The following is a 20,482-nucleotide window of genomic DNA, read 5'->3' on the forward strand; positions in this document are numbered from 1 at the left end:
GAATTTATAGATATCGGGTCACGGAAACGTCGTCAACTACTTAGGAGAAAATGAGTGGAGTAGTCACTACTATCATCCATCTTCTAGCTCAGCTATCCCATCAAGGGCCAGGCTTCAACTATAACAAAGAACACAATACCAACACATCATAGCATCGACATACCTGCAATACAAGACTCGCCCAATCCTTCAGCATCAGGTCATCCCCCGCCAAAAGCCGCACCGGCAATCTAAACAAGATGGAGATTCAACAAGTGAGCCTCAACTCGTTGCTACAAAAAGCACAAGCTGATGGGATTCTAGATCGGAATGATTGGTGTTGGCAGCATGGGGGCCATGATGTCCTTGTTGCTCGCCGAGAAAGATATCCATGTCTATTACTATGACCCATCCCAGAGCAACTCGGAAGCCCTCGAGTCTCATGCTGAAAAGGCCAAACTACGAGAAAATATTCACCATTACCACACCCACGAGTCGCTATGCGGGGCCCTGAGTTCACCACGAGCCTTCATCCTCAGCATTCCGCATGGCAACGTGGGCGACGAGACCATCGACGCGATGCTGCCGTGGCTTTCTGCAGGAGACATAATAATGGACGCCTCAAACGAGCACTGGAAGGCCACGGAACGCCGCCAGAAGAAACTTGGATCAGAGGGTGTTGAGTATATTGGGATGGGCGTCTCTGGCGGCTACCAGTCTGCGCGCCATGGTCCATCCATCTGCCCTGGCGGAGCCCCAGAGGCATTGGATAAAGTGTTGCCGTTCCTCGAGATAATGGCAGCTCGAGATAAGCAAAGTCGGCCCTGTGTCGCCAAACTTGGACCGGGTGGATGCGGCCACTACGTCAAGATGGTGCACAACGGTATCGAGCAGGGCATCATGACCGCCCTATGCGAAGTGTGGGGGATCATGGCACATGGTCTGGGAATGTCATACGACGAGATCGGCGATGTTTTTGAAGCTTGGAACAGCCAAGGTCCACTAAGGGACAACTTTCTCGTTAGTATTGGCAGCAACATCTGCAGGGCGAAGGATCCAAAGGATGGCTCATCGGTTCTGGGCCAGATTCGCGACAAGGTTGTCCAAGACTACGACGACACCGAAGGCACGGGTACTTGGACCTGCGAAGAAGGTGCCCGTCTTCACGTTTGCATCTCGGTCATCTCAGCTTCGCATTTCTTTCGCCTTGCTTCAGCCGACGCAGCACGGCGTAATACTGTCTCTGGTGCTCTAGGCCAAGAACTCCGGCCAAGCAAGATCAACATCGATGACAGAGACGGCTTCATCAAAAACCTACAATTCGCAACATATGGGTCTTTTCTAGTTTCCTTTGTCCAAGGGCTGCACCTCATTTCCAAGGCGAACGCCGAGAATGAATGGAACCTGAACTTTTGCCATGTCCTACAGCTCTGGCGTGGCGGAGCCATTATCCAATCCGACGAGATCGTTGATCTTCTTGAAGCGACTTATCGTTGTCAGGATCATGACAGCGACAACCTTCTGGGACACCGCAGAGTTGCCCAGGCATTGCTCGAGACATTGCCGAGTCTCAAGGATGTAGTTCTCAAGGCAATAGGTTCGGACGCCTACGTTCCCGCTTTGGCTGCTTCCTTGGAGTACATCAAGTACTCTAGTGCTGCAGACTTGCCCACATCATTCCAGGAGGCTCAATTGGACTACTTTGGCAAGCACATGTATGACCTCAAGAGGGATGACCCTGGAAGACCGGTAAAGGGCAAGCATCACTTTGAATGGAAGCCAGCACGAGGGATCAATGAGGCTGAAGCTTGACATCAACAAGATACCGATTAAATTTGGGTTCGCTCTTGAGATTCGTTATCCCCTTCCGCTCTCTAACCTTTTTCCTTATTGAAGCCAAAGCCAGTCCAGTCAGTAACTAAACAAACATCCAAAATGGAGTTAGCAAATAGCATGCATAGAAATCTACCAAGCCAGGCTTATTTCATCTTAGTACGGTCATCATTTTGCCCAAGCCCGACCCCAGCCAGAAACGCAATGCGAACGACTCCCAGGCCCCAAAGCGCCCCCAGATTCGCCCAGTCCTCGACTCTCCACGCAAGAGGATTCCAGAACATATCATTCCCAAGAGAGACCCAACTCGCATACAGATGGAGAATATCGCAGATAAAGATCCCAACAAGTACACCCTTCCACATACGGATATCGTTTGTCAATCTCAAGAGGACAGCTTCGTTAAAGGCAAAGAGTGTATAAAGAGCGGTAACTTGGTCGTAAATAACCTGATTATCGGGCGCGTACTTGCTCGTCTGAGACATGGTGTTTAGGAAGATTGCAGGAGCGAAATGCGTCTGTATGGCTGCGCCGATAGCGAGAAAAGGTTCAAGGTACAGAAAGAGGAGGCGGTATAGGGTTGGGACCTTGATCAACACTTGCATGGTGGCTGACTTTGCAATTGCAATTGAGAGCGCAAAAATTTTGGGCATAAAATGCAATGAGTGATAGAGTAATATTCCCTTTGAGAAGTTTTAAAAGAAATATGAAGCTCGAAGGGAAGTTTGTCCAGCAGACTTTATTTAAAAAGGCGCACTGGGGGTCAACTATTTTGTGACCGCGGAGGGGGGACACCAGCTCGGGGCCCAATATTCCTACTGCCGATCTCTGTCATGCGATAAGATGTACAGCTATTCCTTCGTAAAGTTTCCATCAATCCCAATGCCCGAAAGCAAGGAGAGCGCAGTATCTCATCATATTTGGGAGACAGGAAGGGTTACACATTGGCACAGAGTGGAGATGATGACAACCGGATGGAACGTGAATTTGCTGATCTGTGTCAGACATGGAACTGCCGGCAGATGATGCACTGCCGGAATATTCTCGTTTCTACAGCGGATTAAAAAAAGATGGAGACAGTGTGTTGTAAGTCGTTTCACGAAAGCTGAGGAGAGCAAAAAAATGATCACGCTGGGGATCGAACCCAGAATCTTCTGATTCGTAGTCAGACGCCTTGCCATTGGGCCACGCGACCAATCTTGGTGTTGCTTGTGAATCGGGACTGCAATTGAGGCTTATGCGCCAAGGCTTGAGCCAGTTGTCTCCACCACTCACCTCTTGGACAGAGCTGAATTCGTGCTTAATGGCTGTAATCGCCCAGGCAAGAATGATGGCAATTTCATTCGTATTTACGAAGCAATCAACGCTCAAGCAAAGCATAAGAAGTGCATCAATCGATCGAAACTTGTTCGCAATTTGAGGCCTACACACAAGCTATCTTACATCACCCCCAGGTACCAAAACGCAAACATCATGTACAGTTACCCTTCCCCACAGCTTTACCAAGGGCCTCGGGGTCGTGGCCACTCAGGGTCATTGGCCAACTCAATCTGAGCCAAGTGAATAGCCTGATCTTCATCATTGTCAAAGATCTTGACAGACGCAGTTGCGTTGGGCTTGACAAAGTATGGTTCGTCAACCTCGCACTTGGTGTCATTCTCGGGTAGGATTCCACGGTAAAGGAAGTCCCGGGCGTGCTTGGCAAGGCAGAGCGACGGAACTGCGACGGAGCAGTGACCGTAGCCCTTAACCTCGATAATCCTGGAACCTTCAAAGGCAGCTCGGGCAGATCGTGCTGAAACAAGAGGACAGACGGGATCGTAAGTGGTGGTGAGAATCAGAAGAGGATGGGCGGTCTGAACGCCATTGCGCGGAACGTAGTTGTGTGTCTTGGGGATCTGCCACTGCTGCTTGGCAAAGAAGTAGACGAGATCATCCTGGGCAAAGACACTGCGATTGAACGAGGGAACAATGACGTTCAAAAGGGAATCGAGATCCTGAGGCCAGTACTTGGGGCCAGAAACACCATCATTGAGGCTGATGGTGTAGAAGGAATCGTCGCCGTCAGGCGAATCATCCAGCCCGTAGTCCTGCAGGGCAGCGGTCGCGTTCCCGTTCATCAGCTTGCCAATCCGGTCGGCAAAGTTGTACCAGTTGGCTGGCTTGTAAAGAACTGGGAAGAGTGCCCCATACCAAATCTTTTGATAGTCCAAGAGGCCGTACACGCTGTTGTTGACGTAGACGTTGAGCGGCTGTTGCTTGAGCTCGCTCATGAAAGTGAGGAACTTTGTCTTGAGCCCTTCCCAAGAGTCTGCGAGAGATGACATGGCGCATTCATCACCAGACTTGATGCACTCCTTCAAAAGACCGTCAAGGACATTCTCGGTATCGACCATATCCTCCATGTCGATGCGTTCTCCGTACCAGTTGAACTGGTTAACGACGCCATCAATGATCACTCGGTGGGAACGTTCCGGGAAGAGGGTGGCATAGGTCTGGCCGAGCAGCGTGCCGTAGCTGAAGCCCCAATAGTACATGTCCTTCTGACCAACAGCGTCCAGAATGCTGTTCATGTCGGCAGCAGTCTGTGGCGTGTTGATGTACTTTCCGTACTCGCCCATCGTGTCATCGCACGCCCTGACAAAGTTGTGAGTCCAAGCGTACATTTCGGGGCCGTTCTGGGTGAGGTCTGCGCTGTTTACAGAGCTCAGCTGCCTGCGGGCCTCTTTGGTGGGATAGCACGAAGCGTGGGGCTTGGACGAGTTGACGCCTCGGGGATCAAACGTCAAAAGGTGGAGATCATCGCCGATGATGGTGCTGAGTTGCTCGCCTCGTCGATGGATAAACTCGAAGCCGCTGCCACCGGGACCTCCGGGGTTCAGGAGGATGTTCTGGCTCCCCTCCTTTCCGCGCAGACGAATAATGGGGATGGTAAAAGTCTTGTCGCTTGCATCCTTGTTGAACTGATCAATCGGTACATCAACGCTGCTACACTCCAAAGAGCGATCCTTGATGCTTCCGCACGGTTCCCAGGTGATGCTCTCGCCAGGGTACGTGAGACGCGAATGGTGGTGATGCGGGCACCTCACGTGAGGGACGAAGAAATGCCACGCGGCGAGGACAGTGACACCGATGCAGAGGTACTTCCATCGTCCGAGGCCCGATTTGGGCTTGGATCCGTCCAAGATGACGGGATTGAGCGGTCGTTTCTCGTTCATGGTTGATGTTGTTGGTGAGATGAGACGCGACCTTGGTGGTTGCCGGGTGGCGGTATTTCATAGCACACGCTGAGTCATCCGGGGGGTCAACGTAATTAGGCACAGTGTTGTTACCTGGAGAGACCATCCAGGTACCTAAATTTCCCGTTGAAAGAAACATTTCGCTAAAAAGAAGGGTGGTTCAAGTAGATACGTAGAATTTTGTCTAAGAATGGATCACAAGGTGGACTGTCTGATTGTTGGCATCTGGGCCAATGACCTCCTACCATATTACCATACTCTGGTCCCAACCAATGGCCAGCTTCCATGAGATGTTACAAACACCACCATGAGCCTCAGACACGTATAGCTGGTCCGTCTAATCGCAGTTCACGTGCCAAACGCAACTTCTCCATTACAACAGGCCTCAAGAAACCTTCCCGAACCAGCCCTTGAACGAACAAGAAGACCCATTCTCGGCAGTCAGCTTTCTGAATAAACCGTCAGTACAAACCTCATATCTCCAACGAAGATGCAAAGAGAAAGATCATACCTTGGACAAAGCGCCCTTGGCCCAGGGCATGACGATTCCGGCCGCAATTTCCTCTAGAAGGCAAAGGTCCAAGTCAACGATGGCGCCTAGGGTGACAACGCTGACCGTCTCTTGGGGATTAATAACAAAACCCTTTCTGAGTTCACGATTAATCCCATCGGATCGTTTTTCCACAGCACGGAATAGGGTTCCTAACTGTCTCCTATCCGTTGCTATAAAAATTGCCCATTGGCCAGGTATAGATGCATCGTCGTGGTTGATAAGCAACATTACGCTGAGGGGAGCCATCTTAAGAATGCTCGGGCTTTGATGTAAGTTAGAGTTGTTGTTTTTGATAAGGATGACACTGTGGTACATTAGAAGTTCACATCGATTGATGGCAGATCCGAGGAAGGGCCAGGTTTTGTAGCATCCATATGCATTTGCGTGTGTGATTTGCATACCAACTCTCGCCTCAGCTAATGGTCATCTTCCATGACATACAGTGTATGCCATTACAAGTCCCAGACATCAGACATCGATAGGTGGCCCATTCAGATGCAGTTGACGTGCCACCCGCAACTTTTCCATCGTGACTTGTTCCAGATAACCCTGCTTAATCAGGCCTTGGATAAACGCGGACACCCACACTTCGCTGTCGGCCACCTAAGTAAACAGTTAGCGGAAGCCTCATTTTTCGAAGGGAGAGATCATACACTAGGGAGAGCATCCGCGGGTTTCTCGGGCAGGACAACGGCCCTAGCGATCTCTCGCATCTTCTCCGAACAGCGGGGTCCTGGGTCAATGACGACGCCCAGCGTGATGATGCTGGATGTCACCACGCCAGTGAGGACATACCCCGTTGCGATCCCGTGATTGTTGAATAGGATTCCTGCCTTGTTCCTGTCCCCTGCTACAAAGACTGACCACTGGCCAGGTATAACTGCGGCGTCGTGGCTGACGAGCAACCATACCGTGACAGCCATCTTGGGAACACTCGAGTGTTGGTGTAAGTTGGAGTCGTTCTTGCCAATGATGGTGAGATTTTTGTTTGGTAGATGAGAGATTTGCGTGGCTCGATGGCAGGTCCACGGGAAAAGCAGGATTTATACTGCCCATGTGTATTTACGTGTGTGATTAACATACCACTATGGATGTCTGTTCGTCACGAGAGGTGATCGTCACTCAGCCAGAAGGTGACTCTAGGGAATAGTCTCACTGCTAAGCACCCCACTGGTCAATCAGTAAGATCAGTGATAAGGGTCTCTCAAGTCAGTCAAGGCAATCACAGGCACAGCGTTGTTACCTCTGGGTACTGATACCTAGATGGGTATTTTGACCTGGCAGACCGTCCGTTTAAGACGCATAAGATTCTACCTTAGCATCTATGGGCCATGTACGTGACTACAGGTATCTGTAATGATTCCCCGCCTCTGGGCTTACGAAATAACAAGCTCCCGCGAGACGCATACCACATACGTGCCAGGCAAGTGCAGATACTCTCAAACTAAGTTCTAGGTGCCGTCTTAAACTTTTCCATCGCCGAATTGTGCAGGATTCCCTCATCAGCCAACCTTTGAGCAAACCACTGTGCCCAAGTTTGACAATCAGGAGCAGGTTCGGGAGTCGAGTTGGCGATCTCCTCCATGCGCGCAAGTTTTGGCTTATCGACAGAGCCCAAGATGAACGAGCTGACACACTCACCGGGCCTGGGACAAATGTCCTTCTTGACATCGACGTAGAATCCGCGAAAGTGATTTTCCAGGGTGTTGAATAGCGTTCCTTCTTTTGTCACGTCTGGTGATACGAGGATTGCCCAGTGGCCGGGGATGGGCACATACTCATGAGAGACGAGCAACATTACCTGGAGGCGGGTCATCTTAAAGATGCGTATGTTTCAGTATAAACTTGAGGTTTCTTCAACGTTGTTATTATTGTCGGTATTAATGACGCTTCTCTTTAGTAGATCGGAGACTCAAGTTAGTACATAGAAGGTCACCCGAGAGGCAGATTTTATAGCTCGTGTATTTACGTCCGTGATCAACATTCCACCACACTTTTCCATCATTAGGAAATCAGTAATAATCGTCAGCACAGAAGGCGAGTCTGGGGGATAGGCTCACTGCTCCACAACATTGCCCTGATTATCAACGCGATCAGTGATGAGGTCTCTCAAGCCGACGTAGGTAATCCACAGAGGTCACGAACTGAGAGAAAAGGGAAAGAACACGACACAGCAGATGAAGTCAAGGTCTGATACTTGGCTGATTCAATTGCATTATTAACTGTCCACTATGACTTTGTATATGACGTCCTCTCTATCACCTTTGTAAAATCCTTCTCGGTGCTATTCAGCGACGGATTAGAGCTCGACGAAGGATCAGGATATCTAGGATCCCTTTCTGCGCCGTCATCAACTTCTACAACCACAGACGTAACCATGTCCATCTGGATGGCAGGCCCTCGAAGTGACTCTTGGCTGATAGTCCGTGCCAAACCCTTCCGACTTCGTGGTTCATGGCCGCTTGATCGTCCTGACCATGTCCACCAACCTCCTGCGTTGTCGTTTTCTTCGCTGTGATGACCGCCTTGGATTGATATGGTGTTGCCGAAACGGCGGTTCATGGGTGTCTTTAGGAATGCAAAGGTTCCCAAGCCAATGTCTTTCGAGTCGACTTCGTATTTGGACGCAAAGATGATGACGTTTCGTGTCGTGCCAAAGAGGAGGCAGTCGAAAGATCCGTTCGAGGCAATCATTGCACCGGCGAAACAAAAGTAGCCGTTGGGCACTTTGGCCCCAGCCATCGTCGCGATACGGCCCGCGGCTAGAGGAAGGGTGCAGAGAACGTAGATGACGGGGTAGATGAGGAAGGCAGGGTTGCGGCTAAGCTGGAGCTGAGCGTTGTCCTCATCGTCGTTGGAAGATCCAGATCGAGCTTGGCGGCGAATGTTAAGGAAGATGATAGTGTAAAGGATCGAGGTTGTACCAAGGGCGAGAAAGATGAAGAGGTAGTGTGTTAGTAGTCGCAGGTTCTCATATCGTCGGTTCATCCAGCACTGGTTCAAGTCAGTGTCACAGTTCACTCTGAGAGACAGTGGTACGTACCCAACTCCCGGCGCGGACAAAGAATCCACCATACTCGGCTCCGTTACTAGTCGCAGCGATAGGTGCAAACGATATGACATAGACGAATATCCAGATGGCGACGATGGCCAGGTACAGCGCCAGCTGAGGCGTGCGACGGCGCGAAACCACTGCTAGATAGGTGTGCAAAGCGATGGCAGTGATGAACATGCTTGATGCTAAGTCGCCTAGCGATACAAACAGTCCTTGGGTGTAGCAGGTTGCAGTGCCGACGACGATGGCATCTCTCCGTAGCCATTCGGCATTGAGAAAGAAGGCTACTCCCTGATGCATGTCGGCCAGAAGTAGGTTGATGATGAGGATAAGGAACTGATTGGGTCGCTTCCGCCGTTCTTCACCATCCGCCTTCCCAGCGTCCTGGTTCTCTCCATTGTTGGCGTTGTTATCGGTGAAAATTCCGTCGATACCAAGCGTAAAGTCGAGGGCTCTCTGTATTGTGCCGGTCTGTTGTTGAATATGTCCGGCCGGCTGATTCCTAATGAAGAAATGCCATGTCGCGAGCTTATACACGAGGTAGAAGAAAAGCCCGCTAGAAGCGAAAAAGGAAATGAAGGCTAGGACGGTGATGGCGGTCAAGCCGTTGCGTAGATCGGATCCGAGGGGCTCTAGTGTACGGCTCTCGACGGGGAGGTCGCCCCAAGCCATGGTGAGGATGCCAGCGGGAGTGAGCAGGCAAGAAACACGCGTGTCCAACTTGTGTTAAAGACAATGACAAGAGAACAGCATCCTGACAGACGCAGAGCCTCCGAAGTGCAGGAACCAGACTCTTTTGTGTTTCGGGGCAACACAGAGCGATGTTACGTTAACCAGTCAGCTGGGCGCGCAAACCATTGAGTTTAAAAGGGTCCCCTGCGTCTACGCTCGGATGCAGAACATCCTAGCTCTCTGCCAAGCTGCTTGAGGCTCTCGGCGATATGCCCCTGAACCAGAACCTTCCCGGCCGAGGCTAGCGTTGACACATTCTTTTCGAACACCGCTTTGACCGCCGTTCGGTGCAGAATAACGCCGAGGCGAAGGGTTTTTTCAGAGCTTCTAGACGCTGGACCAGAACAATTACGGATTCTTTCATGGAAAGCTGTGACTAATGGCCCACTCGTAGGTGATGGACAACGCTATTGCTGCTCGAGTCTCGCGAATCCGATCTGTTGTGCAGATCGATCACTCGCTTACGTCTGGAGATGCTCCAGCTCAACCATGCAGCAGGAACAAGACCCTGCAACGACTCTTGACCAGGGCAGCTCGCCTCGAATCCTATCATGTAACCATCCCAGATTGTTGTGGACAAGGGCATTTTGGCAAGTGGCGTCGTTAGCACGAGTCAGTTTTCTCGGCCATGTAACGGTGCCTCGTTGGCAAACGTCCCTCGCTAGACCATTATCAGATTGGGGCTTAACTGTGTTTGGCGATGGCTTCAACTTTGGCGCTGCGCTAGTTTCTTTGATGGACGCCGCGCCCCTTCGGCTGGAAGAACAATCCTGAAACACCTCGGCAAATACGCAATCAGGGTCATTAGCGGTGCATGGCATGAATATTCCTGACTCGGTTTTGTGTGTGTTTTTAATTGAATACGACTTGGCCTGTGTGATTGAGGCAAATTGTCGGTAGTTGTTTTGCGTGGCGTACAGGAACTAAGACGCAATCCTCGGAGAAATGCGATTCGTGGATTTCGACAAGCCGCGTTATCTTGGTGTTCGTTTGACAGTCAAGCCAAAATTCAAGGGTCCAACCCCCAACGCGCTGGTCTTGGACCTTGAAGGAGAAACAGAGACAATTTGCCACTTTCCAACGACGCGTCGGATTGTTCGGAGAATTTGACTTCACTAGCAACCTATCCTCGTCCTTGCTTTGTTTCGCAACAGAGTTGTCAATCAACTCCGAGATTCACCTGGTGTCGAAGTTTCACGGTTGCATGGTGCCCTCAGGCAATGCCACCACTGGATGATCAGCATCGACGGTGTCCCGCGGCCTCCGCAAAAGTTTGAGAATACGGATCTGACAAGAGGCAAAGCGTTCCTGCCTAGCTACATAATTAAAATTACACTATAATAAATAATGGGTATCTATAACTATCAGCGTTATTCAAAGATGAAGTAGTTGTCGAGTAGTTGGAAAAACCAGCCACATGGTACTAATATGCCTATCGAGTTAGGTCAATTGGGCCTATGTGAAAAAAAAAGCAAAAAAATAATAATAATAAAACACGATGTTAAAAGTCGGCGATCAAAGACTCAAGAGTCAGCCCGCAACTGATTGGCAATATGCATGAAGGAATGCTGCGTCAAGGTATCAGCCGTCACCAGACTCTGGAGAGTCAGCGGTCGATCTCAATTTGATGCGACAGCCCTAAACTTATCCGACACAGCCGCCATCGTTCTCTCTCTAAGGTTCATAGGAACCACCTATATCCTAGTTAAACTCCGAGTTAAACTAGTCAGAGTTCGTAAGCACAGTTGTCGGCCACTGTGACGCAATTCGACCTTGATGGTTACTGCAACAAGCTTCAAGACAGTAGTATTGGACCGAGTCCCCGATTTAGTCACGACATTATGACTATTTTCATTCAGGTGCTTTCAGATTGCTCACGGCGGAGCCGTTTATCCGTTCTCCTCTTGGTTGAGATTGAAGAGAGAGGATGGGGGCCCTAACCTGTAGGCGCCAATTCCTTCAACTCTTTGACGACTGACAGACCAGAATTAACTCGCCCCTCATCTTCATTTGTTTTAAATGATCATTCTTTGCGCTTAGAGATAGTATTTATCCTTCGCGGCGGTTATGGTGGTTCTTCAGGGTATACCGTCTCTGTGATGCCAGAGATGATAGACCTGAAGGACCATCATCCATGACGTTAGGACCTAGATACCCTAGGACACCATATTTCATACTATTGGCATATTAATTCATCTCTAAGCCATTGCATTAGTAGCGAACATCATTCAAGGCAGAATTCTGGCAGGGTGTTTAGTTGGTTGACTCAGAGCACTCGATGCTCCCAGGGGCGCATCAGATATGTCGATGTTCCGTCAAGGAAGTCGTTCCTTCATCATATGCCACGTTTGCTGAACAGATTTCAATTTAATTTGCGTTATCAGTGTTGACATAACGTACTGCCTAGATTGAGCGGCTGAGGTTTCTGTGTTAGACGCTCTTCCTCCCTCACAATCCATGCATTCAGAACTGCAGTTCACCACCTGCTTGGTAGGGGGTGTATCCCAAGATGCTGATAGCTCGTGTCCTAAACCGATTCAATACCCAGAACGAGTGGGAAACAGAGATGACACTATTTTCTCACGCACAAGAAAGTAGTTGTGGTGACAGAAATTTATCGGTAGACATGCGACTATTCGCAAACCTCATGCCCTTTGCAACACTGGATCACTCAAGGCCGGGAATCTGCATTGCGAGAAGAACTCAAAACAGAGGTTTCATTCGTGAGCAGAATACTTCTGACAGGGAACACTGTCACATTCAGAGTCTCACTTCTGTCGGCTGACTGTTCGCTTACCCCTAGCCAAGTCGGGGTCGGGCCAAATTTGTTAAGATCCGATGAGCTTCGGGTGTTACCTCAACCCCACAGTATGTCTTGCGAGGGCCCGAAGACCATGAAAATTCGCGTAGAAAATTCGTTCTCAAATTCAGCTTTCCAGCTTCTTAGAATTACACAGCTAAACACTAGCTACTATTTGATAGGACTGAAAGCATATCTGGGTTGAGACTATGTAGCGCCGTTGGAGGAACTGTTATATCGTCGTGTTGATGAACCGAAGCCCGTCGGAAACTCTGACTAGCTATTACGTGTTTCACCTTAATGTCTCTGATTCCTCCGAAACCCCGCGGCCTATTTCTCACTCCCATTCACCCGATGTTCCGACTCCTCAGACCCAGCCCCCCTAATTCTCACGTCTTTCATGGAGTTGATGACACTAATTCCCGTCTGGGTATCAAGAACCGAGCCAGTAAGGATACATGCTTAAACACCGAGCCTTCCCGGGTATACACACCTTGTTACAGCATGAGGTGCAACCCATGCATACAGATCTAAGGTTATATAAGATCTGAATCCCTCCAGCACTTCACTCTATCATTCTCAGGTTACTCATCCTGTATTACCTCTCTTCTATATCATCTCTTCTACACGAATACACAATGGCTCCCCTCAACATCGGCGCTCTCCTCTACGACTACCAGGCCATCGATGTCCTTGGCCCAATCGACATCCTCAACTCCTGCACCAAGCGGTACATGAAAGCGCTCCAGCCCTTGAGTGGAGTAACGGATGAAACGATTTCCCGTGCCCCCGAATTTATCTTCTACCATATCGGCATCGATAAAGAGCCCATCCAGCTGCTCTCGAGCGACCTCACCATTGTGCCCTCCGCGACTGTGGATGACTGCCCCGAGCTCGACATCCTCTTGCTTGGAGGTCCTGACCCTGTCAACTTCAAGCTGCACCCTAAGCATGCCGACTTTCTTCGAAAGCATGTTGCTGCTGGAAAGCTGCTCTTCACCACCTGCACCGGCGCAGCAGTTGTGGCGTCAACAGGTGTCTTGGACGGAAAGAATGCCACCATCAACAACTTGGCGTTCAATCTGATGAAGCAAACGTATCCCAACGTCAATTGGGTCAGCGACAAGAAGTGGGTTGTTGACGGAAACATCTGGACCGGCGGTGGTGCCGTAGCTGGCATGGACATGTTTTCCTACTGGATCAAGGAGAACTACGGATCGGATGTGCTCGCCCATGGAGGCTCTATGTTGGACTTTGAGCCAAGGGACATCAAGGGTGTTCAAAACGTTATTCCCAAAAGATATGATGAGAGTGGAAACCAGCTCTTCACTCATGCGTTTCCTTAGGAGCACCTGAAGCAGCATGCGACTCGATAGATTGGATTTTGAGTATCTAGATAAGTTACAATCTAAGTTTTTCCACACTCCAGTTTTGGTCGAAAATTAACAAGGGGGGAGTTTCTTGTTGGGTATCTTTTAATGCTGGACGGCTATCACGCGTCAAAGGATCCCGCCTTGGCCTTGACGATTTTTACACTGTCTATATAGACAGACCCACGGACAAACGCGTCGTAACCAAAAGCAACTCGTGAAGGAGTAATACGCCAAGTCGATGCCGTCCATCCATCCATCCTGATGTCACGAGGCCATTTTGGTGAGACAGCTGCTGCATTTCAGCTGCTGCAAATACCAACAAAAAGGACTCTAGGCTTTCAATTTCTGTTGGAATTATTGGTCAGTTAACGTGGCCCAGTCAACGCCACCTGCAGCTTCATGGACGCGCTCCCAACAGCACACCCACTCATGGGCATAATCTAGCTTCAGCCGCACGAGGCTGGCGGTTATATGATCACCCTAACGATGCATTCAAGCCTGTACGGCTGCATCCAACGCAATTCCCCCAATTGCTTCCATGTTATTTTTAGAATAGACGATGATAACCGCCATTGATCCACAAGTGCCATGATAATTCGTTTGTTCTTGGCTAGAGGGGCGACAAGTGCACCTGTTGACTGACAGTCTTGTCTCATGACAGCGGCAAGGCCTGCACCTGGGCCTGCAGCTTGTATGGCGGCCTGGCCCTCTGTCTGAGGATATAAAACGCTGTCACTGACTCTGGCTAGGTACTTGGTACCGCCTTCTTCACCTACATTCCACCTACCCCGTTCACAATCACACCTCACAAGCGCCGAGATGACGCAGACTGCAGCCCCCGAGCCAACGCTCCATGGCCTCGTCCAAAAGCTGGTTGAGGGGTTTAACGACATGGTTATGCAAGACTGGAGCATGAGCGGCAGCAGCGTCAGTCGCCACGTCGACTTTGGAGAAGATCCTCCACCATTGACTCCTGGCAGGCACTTGGGCATGAGCAATGGCACCGTCACAGAGGTGAAATGCCGTGGAACGTCCCTTGCAAAGAAGACGTATAACGTCGGACCTATGAGCACCCAGAGAGAGAGGGATGTGATCGAGCTGCGCAAAGAGGTTCAGGTGCTGAGGCGACTTCGACATAAGCATATCATTGAACTGGTCGGATCATACACGTATGGAAGCCCACAGCAACTTGAGGTCCTCTTCTGGCCGGTCGCCGTCTGCTCTCTGAGCGAGTTCATGCACGATATTTATTTGGTGTTACGATACTACAAAGCAAACCCCGAGACTCCCGTCATCGACATCCCGACCGAAACTGGGTTGCATGTCGACCGCCTCCTTCTCATTACCAACACAACTCTCACGCCCACCGGGAAACTCGACGATATCGTGCTCGAGGCTGGCCGTCGCGTCGCTGCGAGTTTTGGCTGCTTGGCCGAAGCCGTCTCATACATGCACGGCCAGGGCGTTCGGCACAAGGACATCAAACCGTCCAACATCCTCATCTTTCCAAGCAATGGCCAATACTCGGTGGCAAAGGACGGTCAGCAAGGGGGGAAACGACCATCCTTGATGGGATTCGACTGACCGACTTTGATGGCTCCAAGGCCTGGGGCCACGAGGACAATTCCAAGACGGCTGATACCTTTGGCACAGATGGTTATCGCCCTCCCGAGGTTCCATCAGGTCGTTCTGGCGACGTGTATTCTCTGGGACGAGTCTACGAGAACTTGAGGAGCCTGATGTCGCAAACACCGGGCTTGCATGTTGGGGCCGAACTACGGACGCTCATTGCCGAAATGTGCAACAGGGATGACCCAGATGCAAGGCCAAAGGCAAACCAACTGAGTCTGAGGCTCTGTCTCATTGATCAGACGGCACCATCTGCCAACAATGATGTCCCGTCCCTCTTTGGCCGTTGCTGCCAGCCCGTCGAGGGATTCTTTGCCAAGCACGCCAACATGTTGAATCTCGCGCTGGCCTCCCCACGGCCACAAGTCACAATCCGTCGCAACGCAAAGGGTCTAAGGATTGACGTCGCTGCCAGAGAAGTAGTACCAAAATATGACAGGCAGAAATTCAGCGAGGTAGAGAACTACCGTCCATGCAACAGCTACTACCTCCTGGGGGGAGCTGCCAACCAAACTGTACCTACAGACACGATATGCCCAGGACGGAAGAAAACGTCAGCATCCTCCGCACCCTTAGAAGACGGCTCTGCTGCGAAAAGGGTCACGCCTGTGACCTGCCATACTGTGTCTATGGACATCATTGCACCCAGAACAGGGAGACTGGCCAGGCGCCTGACGGCACGGCAACCCAGAGTTGCATCCACGGCGGGCCTCCACCCATGGGGCAGTGCAGATTTCCAGACTATGTCCACAATATAGACACCGAAGTTGCAACCTGGACCGTTCATCGCAATCCTCCTGAGGACTTTGGTCGAGGACGGACAACGTGGCCATTCCAGTCATTCCCACATTCACCTTCACCCGTTGGTTGGTATCCGCCCGGCACAGAGGGAGCCATGTACGAGGGACAAGTATGGGTAGCCGAGTGAGCTGTTCCGTGATGGGCTGTTGCTAAGGAGGCAGAGGAGACTAGCCGAAGTGGATGCTGATGAGGCCGAGGGATATGAAGTAGACTACGATGACACCTCGTGCCTAGCGGAGATGAGCTGAAATCCAAAGCAAACTTTGCTGTGAATAGAAGTCTTTCCTTTGCGGTTAAACAGGGCTGAAGCATAGAGCTGTTTGAATACGGGCATCATGCGTGTTATTCAAGTTAAGCATGGTCAATCAAGTCAATCTTTATGCGCTATAACCATGGACGTTGACAAATGCTAATAGGATATGTATGATTCTGAGCGAAAACAGCAGCTTGTTATATAGATGTATTGTACTTAGAGAAAAACACGCTATCAACTACTCGAATCAATGCCCTCATTATGTCTCCTCTTGATAAAAATCTAGGAAATATACACTGTAGGTAGGTCGACACGGTACTCGCTCTGGCATTATACTCGCCATCACTGAGGCGGCACCTCAACAAAGTTGACTTGATTTCCAAAGGCTGATGGATCATTAAAAAGGCCAATGTAGCTGTCATAGTTATTTCCATACTTGTTGCCAATCGAGGTGCCTGAGTTGCAGTGCTCACTGTCGCCGTAGCAGTGGGTGCCAATAGAAACAATCTGTCCACCATCCTTTCGTAAAATAGGAGCCCCATTTTGCCCTGATGTGGCGGTCAGAAATGGTCAACGTGTGTGAATGGCAACTTACCTCCGAATGTAGAGACTTGGTACTCGATCATGTTACGGGGACTCTTGTTGAGGTCGTAGCTGGTGCTGGCGAACTCGGCGTACATCTGCCCGCCGCGTTCATCATCGAAGGACTTGTCGCCGGGATATCCGACAACTCCGAGTTTGACGTTCTCGCCTGACAAGGGTGTGGCCTCGAACTTGAAAGTGCCGAGGTTCCCCTCGAACGGGCGATTTATCTGTATAAATGCCACGTCGCGCGAGGGGTTCTGGTTCGCCTCAACCCACTTGGCCGTCGTGGCGACGTTGACACCATGTCGGCTCTGAACACCAGGAGACTTGACTGAGTCACGTCCGTTGTAGCCGATGTAGCATTTCATTTGCGTGCACGCACCGAGGTCGAGGCTCGTGGAGTAGACGACATCGCCACCCGTGACGATGAGGTCGGGGCGGACGAGCCAGCCGGTCCCTATTTTCCAGATGGAATGGCCCGTGTTTGGGTTCTCGAACCTACTCTGGATCTTGACAATGGCTGGAACCAAGCAAGAGCTGTCAGCTGGGTGTTTGTCTCGCTTCAATAAGATTACCTACAGCGGTACTTTCCACCATCCTGGAAATCGGCGCGATCGACTAGAATCCGCTTATCCGGGTCAAAAACGGGCTCTCCACCCCGACTGCCATCATCAGGCAACACGGTCGACTCGACGGGTTGAGAGGTTCCAGGATCCGACAGCTTCCAAGTTGCGGCCCGGTCAGTACCAGAAGAGAGAGACATTCTCGGCTAATGAAAAAATATATAGCTACGAGAAACAGGCGACCTAAAAATGACCCTCACCTTCGACGTGGGCGAGGAGATGGCCGTCTTTTTATGCAGCTTTGGGCTTGCCCCTCCACTTGAGGTAATTGGCGCTGGCTGTCGTTTTCCAGCCAGCCACTGACTGAACAGAGATCCGTATCCAGATATTCAGGTGGGCAATATTACTGCGATCTAGGCCCAATACCCGAAGGCCAAGACTTGCGTCCTGGCCCAGAGCAGCTTGGCGCACTCGATACGCGATCCGCGTGCAACGTGGCTGCGACTATTGCCAATAGACGGAATGCGGGCAGTTGTCTAGACGCGGGGGGATACCCGCCATGAACATGTTCACACTCGAAGGTTGACGAGAATTATATTTGCGCCTTCACTTTTTCTCTACAAGCCAAAAATCAATATAGTCGTGTTCTCTAAGAAATATGTCTATAAGTTGTCTGTATTGAGCACCGTCCAAGTTCAAGCTCCAACCTGCGACTCGTTTGTCAAACGATGTAGCTGAGTAGCCATAGTCGGAATTGCAGGATTGCCCTACTATGTAAACCCCAGGCGACCGTTTCAGGGGCCAATATTCAGCCAAGCAAGTAACGACAAGGTTCAAATCTTCCCCCGCGAGAGTAGTATTGACCGACGTTAGTGCAGTATGCTGTTGTCCTGTCAAGCCATGCAGCAAGAGAGAAATACATCGACTTACAGGCTTATCACTGACATTGCCCTCCTACGCAATTATTGTCGCACTGGTCATAGATCAGCATGGACCCTAAAGTAGTTTTGGATGCACTTTGTATTTGACCGTCCCAGCAGAAGGATCAAGAAAGCCAGGGCAGAGGATAGCAATTGCAGGAGATCTACAATATTGCTGCATCGTCCGCGGTTAAAGGGGTCAATATTAGGGTCGATACATCTACCTCAGATTACCACCAGGATAAATAGAAAAAACTTGACAGAAACGCTACCCCGGCAAAACTCCAGCTCATCCAGACATGACTCGCAGAGGACAGCGAGTCGTAATTCAAGCATTCATAGTCCTTGGGAAGGACCGACTTGTTACGAAGCTCCTCAAAAGGCGTGCAGTTGAACCCCATTGGTTCTGAATATTGGAGTACAGCCTGCTCCAAGTAGAAAGAGTCCAAAACCTTGGCCGGATTCGAGCCGTTGCGAGCTGCCAGGAATGAGTCGCTAAAAAGAGAGGCGTTAGATAGGCCAAAGGGTCAGAGTATGAGGATAACTCACAAGAATCCGGTGGAGAGAGGGTTACCGATGATGCTGATTCTGCTGATATTTCCTTTAGGCCAGTACCAGAACTGATCTTTCTTGTTCTCGGGATCGCGGTACTCTGATATCAGGGTGAGGTTCTGGTTTCTCTCAATCTTGATTGTCATGTCCTTCCAGTCAACGGCTTTGGCCGGCATTCGAATCCTCTGCAGATTTCCGTGGCCGGAAATTGTGAGGTTGGTGATCTTGTCAAACATGGTCAGGTCGATCTCTTTCAAAGGAGAGCCGTCGAAATAGAGCTCGCCAACATTGATCTCCTTGACGTTGGATGCGCGTGTGATCTTGGTAAGTTCACCCTCAATCTGCAGGAGCCCAATATTCATCGTCTCTGTTTCTGAGCTGCCGAGCGTGAGCTCAGTGTTGTTTGCCCTGATCCAGATCTTGCTTGTGTTTGCGTATCCGATTGTGATGCTCTTGAGTTTTGGAAGGCGGTTGGCGTTGATATGCACGGGCGCCCACGACATGAGGCGATCATATCCCGACTCTCGAGAGATGGCTGTGAGGGGATACTTGAACCAGCTGTCGAGAGATGAGACCCTAACACCCCAGAACTGGAGACCTTGCGACCAAGCGCCGTCTGTGAAACCCTTGAGACCCTCGTGTTTCAGCTCGGTGAGGTGATTCGCCTCAATGTTGAAGGACCCCAGGTGCGTGAGTTTGGTAATGTCGAGCTTTCTGAGGTAGTGCATGCGCTGAAGGGTAAAAGACTTCTCGACTCTGGTGAGCTTGGGAAGTAAGAACTCAGAGAGGCCCTCAAAGGCCCAGAAGAAGATGGAGCCGTTGACCGTCTTGAGTGTTGAACATTCGATTGTGATGGGCTTCAACGTTGTGGGATACGGTCCGCCGATTTCTGTTTCATTCCCCCATTCGGACTCTCCCGTGTACGTGATATCCCCGTTGATGAACTCGATACCATCGAGATTGATGGACTCGTCGAGGTAGTCATCAAAAGTCAAGTATCCCTGGATGTCTTTGCAGTTCTTTCGAACTTCATCGGCGTCATCCTGGGATTTGATTGTAACATTAGCACATGCCGCAGCCCAAACAGCTTCTACAAGAAAAGTCAGTTCGACAGAGTTTTGAACCTGCTTGATACATGCCCACCTAGGAAGAAGCAGAGAAAGGCGACGACGGCGCCAATACGTTGGAGATACATCTTGACAAATTGATCCGCGCCATGTGGAACTGGCGTTGCAAGGGAAATGTGGAATTGTGCTTGGACATATACTCGTGCATCGCTTCTGAAAAACAGCCCAAGGCAAACTCTGGGCACCGTTTCGCTTCTTCAGGGGCAGAGTCAGGCGAGGCAATGCTAAAGAGTTATTCGCCAGTTGCCGTTGGGGCCTCATCAGGGGATCAGTTGCCAAGAGTTGCCGTGATTGGGCTGCGCTGTGTTACAGCCAACGAGTGGGGAGAAAGCTCAACTCTCAGTGGTCAGGGTCCGAGATATCCCTGTTATACAGGCCATTGTAATGAGCTTTTGTGCCGTTGAACCGTCTTAACAGCACAGCACCTGATCTTGGCACAATTTAGGTAGCATTTACTGCGCCTTGTCTGATCCTACGGGAAAATTACC

The 20,482-nt window shown here is 50.5% G+C and overlaps 8 protein-coding genes across 8 annotated transcripts; 3 read left to right on the forward strand and 5 right to left on the reverse strand.

Moving 5' to 3' along the window:
- Positions 1 to 239: 239 nt before the first annotated feature.
- Positions 240 to 1,791, forward strand: MRS44_016702 (uncharacterized protein; the record flags this gene model as incomplete). The annotated part of the gene is made up of 2 exons (XM_046282000.2): positions 240 to 254; positions 304 to 1,791. The coding sequence occupies 2 exons, from the start codon at positions 240 to 242 to the stop codon at positions 1,789 to 1,791; spliced, it is 1,503 nt and encodes a 500-aa protein (XP_046130709.2).
- A 167-nt stretch (positions 1,792 to 1,958) lies between these two features.
- MRS44_016703 (uncharacterized protein) lies at positions 1,959 to 2,417 on the reverse strand (the record flags this gene model as incomplete). The annotated part of the gene is made up of 1 exon (XM_046278662.2): positions 1,959 to 2,417. One exon carries the CDS (start codon positions 2,415 to 2,417, stop codon positions 1,959 to 1,961), a length of 459 nt encoding a protein of 152 aa, XP_046130708.2.
- An 894-nt stretch (positions 2,418 to 3,311) lies between these two features.
- On the reverse strand, positions 3,312 to 5,030 carry MRS44_016704 (uncharacterized protein; the record flags this gene model as incomplete). Its single annotated transcript, XM_046276660.2, has 1 exon — positions 3,312 to 5,030. The coding sequence occupies one exon, from the start codon at positions 5,028 to 5,030 to the stop codon at positions 3,312 to 3,314; it is 1,719 nt and encodes a 572-aa protein (XP_046130707.1).
- A 262-nt stretch (positions 5,031 to 5,292) lies between these two features.
- On the reverse strand, positions 5,293 to 6,527 carry MRS44_016705 (uncharacterized protein; the record flags this gene model as incomplete). Its single annotated transcript, XM_046273953.2, has 4 exons — positions 5,293 to 5,388; positions 5,563 to 5,866; positions 6,191 to 6,207; positions 6,258 to 6,527. The coding sequence occupies 4 exons, from the start codon at positions 6,525 to 6,527 to the stop codon at positions 5,293 to 5,295; spliced, it is 687 nt and encodes a 228-aa protein (XP_046130705.2).
- A 521-nt stretch (positions 6,528 to 7,048) lies between these two features.
- MRS44_016706 (uncharacterized protein) lies at positions 7,049 to 9,331 on the reverse strand (the record flags this gene model as incomplete). The annotated part of the gene is made up of 3 exons (XM_046279539.2): positions 7,049 to 7,405; positions 7,867 to 8,598; positions 8,648 to 9,331. The coding sequence occupies 3 exons, from the start codon at positions 9,329 to 9,331 to the stop codon at positions 7,049 to 7,051; spliced, it is 1,773 nt and encodes a 590-aa protein (XP_046130703.2).
- A 3,498-nt stretch (positions 9,332 to 12,829) lies between these two features.
- On the forward strand, positions 12,830 to 13,537 carry MRS44_016707 (uncharacterized protein; the record flags this gene model as incomplete). The annotated part of the gene is made up of 1 exon (XM_046281998.2): positions 12,830 to 13,537. The coding sequence occupies one exon, from the start codon at positions 12,830 to 12,832 to the stop codon at positions 13,535 to 13,537; it is 708 nt and encodes a 235-aa protein (XP_046130702.1).
- Positions 13,538 to 14,383: 846 nt separating this feature from the next.
- On the forward strand, positions 14,384 to 16,121 carry MRS44_016708 (uncharacterized protein; the record flags this gene model as incomplete). Its single annotated transcript, XM_065618145.1, has 3 exons — positions 14,384 to 15,091; positions 15,169 to 15,708; positions 15,792 to 16,121. 3 exons carry the CDS (start codon positions 14,384 to 14,386, stop codon positions 16,119 to 16,121), a joined length of 1,578 nt encoding a protein of 525 aa, XP_065474217.1.
- Positions 16,122 to 16,589: 468 nt separating this feature from the next.
- MRS44_016709 (uncharacterized protein) lies at positions 16,590 to 20,062 on the reverse strand (the record flags this gene model as incomplete). The annotated part of the gene is made up of 7 exons (XM_046271080.2): positions 16,590 to 16,795; positions 16,843 to 17,352; positions 17,412 to 17,601; positions 18,326 to 18,349; positions 18,588 to 18,810; positions 18,865 to 19,957; positions 20,011 to 20,062. The coding sequence occupies 7 exons, from the start codon at positions 20,060 to 20,062 to the stop codon at positions 16,590 to 16,592; spliced, it is 2,298 nt and encodes a 765-aa protein (XP_046130699.2).
- Positions 20,063 to 20,482: the final 420 nt, after the last annotated feature.

The sequence above is a fragment of the Fusarium solani genome (assembly GCF_023522795.1).
Source record: "Fusarium solani strain SB1 chromosome Unknown bctg00000012, whole genome shotgun sequence".
Lineage (NCBI taxonomy): Eukaryota > Fungi > Ascomycota > Sordariomycetes > Hypocreales > Nectriaceae > Fusarium > Fusarium solani.